General features: G+C 50.8%; 1 protein-coding gene across 1 annotated transcript; it reads right to left on the bottom strand.

The window, feature by feature from the left end:
• Nucleotides 1-97: 97 nt before the first annotated feature.
• On the bottom strand, nt 98-324 carry M409DRAFT_31209 (uncharacterized protein; the record flags this gene model as incomplete). Its single annotated transcript, XM_033810220.1, has 2 exons — nt 98-237; nt 297-324. The coding sequence occupies 2 exons, from the start codon at nt 322-324 to the stop codon at nt 98-100; spliced, it is 168 nt and encodes a 55-aa protein (XP_033659177.1).
• Between the last annotated feature and the right edge of the window lie 1,709 nt (nt 325-2,033).

Here is a 2,033-nt window from a genome sequence, read left to right as displayed (position 1 = left end):
GATTGGCAGCGCCACATTTGCCACCCACTGGGGTATATAGGTCAGGCATGCTCCCACTTGATAGATCCATCAATCAACTCACCTTTGTTTAACAGTCTCAATTGTCGCTCGCTCTTTCGGCGGGAGCGCCAGCAACGCCTTCTCCAAACGTGTACGCCCTAGTTGCTGTGGGTTTTGTGCTGGTAATGAGAGCCGGGCCGCATTTGGCGTGGCCTGGGGTGGAGGTGTTGAGCTGGACTGCGGAGCGGGTTTCGATGGATTGCTTGATTTGCGGAAAAAGTCGCGCATCCGATCACGTTTTCGAAGAGGTAGTCCTGCGCTCATTGTGGACTAATGGCGAGTCGGTCGACTTTACGCCACCACAAGATGCTTCCTTGGACGAGCACGTAAATGAAATGTAGCCGTGAGAAGGAGGTGCGCCTGGCGATTTGAGGCTGCGAAACTGTACTGCTTCGTGGATGCTGCGCCCCCGCCACCAACGTTGGAGTGCAGGCCAAGAATGCAGAAATATCTCTCATGCGGAAGGAGAGTGCAAACAACCCATTCGCCATAGAGTACAGTACCTAATATTGATACATGCATGCTACTGGAGCCTGACAAGGTATTTCGAAAAAAGCTCGCCTCAGTCTCCGCCTCCGCGCCGAAAATCGCAGGCTCAGCTTCGGTGCCGTCCCTGTGCGCCGCTACAAGAAACGCCTTGTCCGTGATTTTGCGCCCGCAGATCGTATTTGGACGATCTTTGCTCGAGACTTCACGGTGTAGTGGTGCATGTAGGCCGTCTGGTTGCGCGACCAGTCGGTGATCCTTTTGCGACGCACTAAAAACGGCGGCTAGAACCTATCTGCTTGCCGCTCAAACCTTGTCAAATCCTAGCGCATTGAAAAGCCTTTCAGCCGCCTAACAAGCTGCACGCTCAGTAACGATGCCCAAACCACTGCCGAGCAGAACACACACGTGAATGGACGCAGGCTTGCGCAAGTAGCTCGGCGCTGTAAGTGTCCCCCTGGACTCATCACCTTGTTCAATTACACGTTCATTTTGTCCCCCTGTCAAGCTTTCTAATATGTCTCAAGACATTCTCATTGAAGTCACGTGCTCATTTATCTTTTACTATCCGCTGCGCTCAAGGAGTGTGGATATAGTTCTATAGAAAGTCACACCTCTGTCCTCACCAGAAGCTTCCCGCGCCATGCGCTTCACTCGTAACGTAGTAAACGAAACATGTCAAGCCACTGGAAATCTCTGGACCTAAACTGACCTCATCCTCGTTCATCGCTTGCGTTGTCTGTGGGCAACTTCTGACACATGTTGACAAGAAGAGTGCCCCCGTAACAAGTAAGCCCTTCACAGCATGGCTCTGGAAACCCTGGTACACCGGTATCAGCAGTGTTGCAAAGCGCTCCCTTGGGAAGGCATGTCGAATCAGTCTTTTGAGCGATTGAGTCAGTGTAAGCGAAATTGCAAAGAAAAGCACAAGGTCAACTTGCCTCTCGCAAATTGAGTGGCGTGGCTCTCACGACAACGGCGACGAACAGCCCTCCTAATATGGTAGAAACTCTCATTGTGGTGATGGATTCGACCCGCGAGTGAAAGTGGGAGCTCTCGGCTTGGCGGAGTTTGTAGTAGGCTCTTGCAATGTAGGGAAGATGAAAACGGAATGCGAATGCACGGGTTCAATGGTTTGTCTTATATATCTCTCATTGGGCCCAGCCGTCACGAACAGCGACAAGAGCACTAGTGAAGAAGCTGTCGCGCTCGAGGCGCAATAACTACTTCTTTAGAAAGTTGCTCAAGTCCGGGCTAAGCTGTTCAAGGTCCGACTAGAAGCGTCTATAGTAAGTTCGGGAATATGTAAAGCTTGTAACGAAGAGCAATAGCCTAGTCGCATTGTGAGAAGATGTTTTTCAATTTGTGTCTATGTATGTTGAGAGTAGAAAATGTTAAACAAAGGTGAGTTGATTGATGGATCTATCAAGTGGGAGCATGCCTGACCTATATACCCCAGTGGGTGGCAAATGTGGCGCTGCCAATCT

The sequence above is a fragment of the Zasmidium cellare genome (assembly GCF_010093935.1).
Source record: "Zasmidium cellare ATCC 36951 unplaced genomic scaffold M409scaffold_185, whole genome shotgun sequence".
In the NCBI taxonomy this organism is placed as follows: Eukaryota; Fungi; Ascomycota; class Dothideomycetes; order Mycosphaerellales; family Mycosphaerellaceae; genus Zasmidium; species Zasmidium cellare.
The sequence above is the reverse complement of the archived record's forward strand: the minus strand, read 5'-3'. Positions and strand labels throughout refer to the sequence as shown.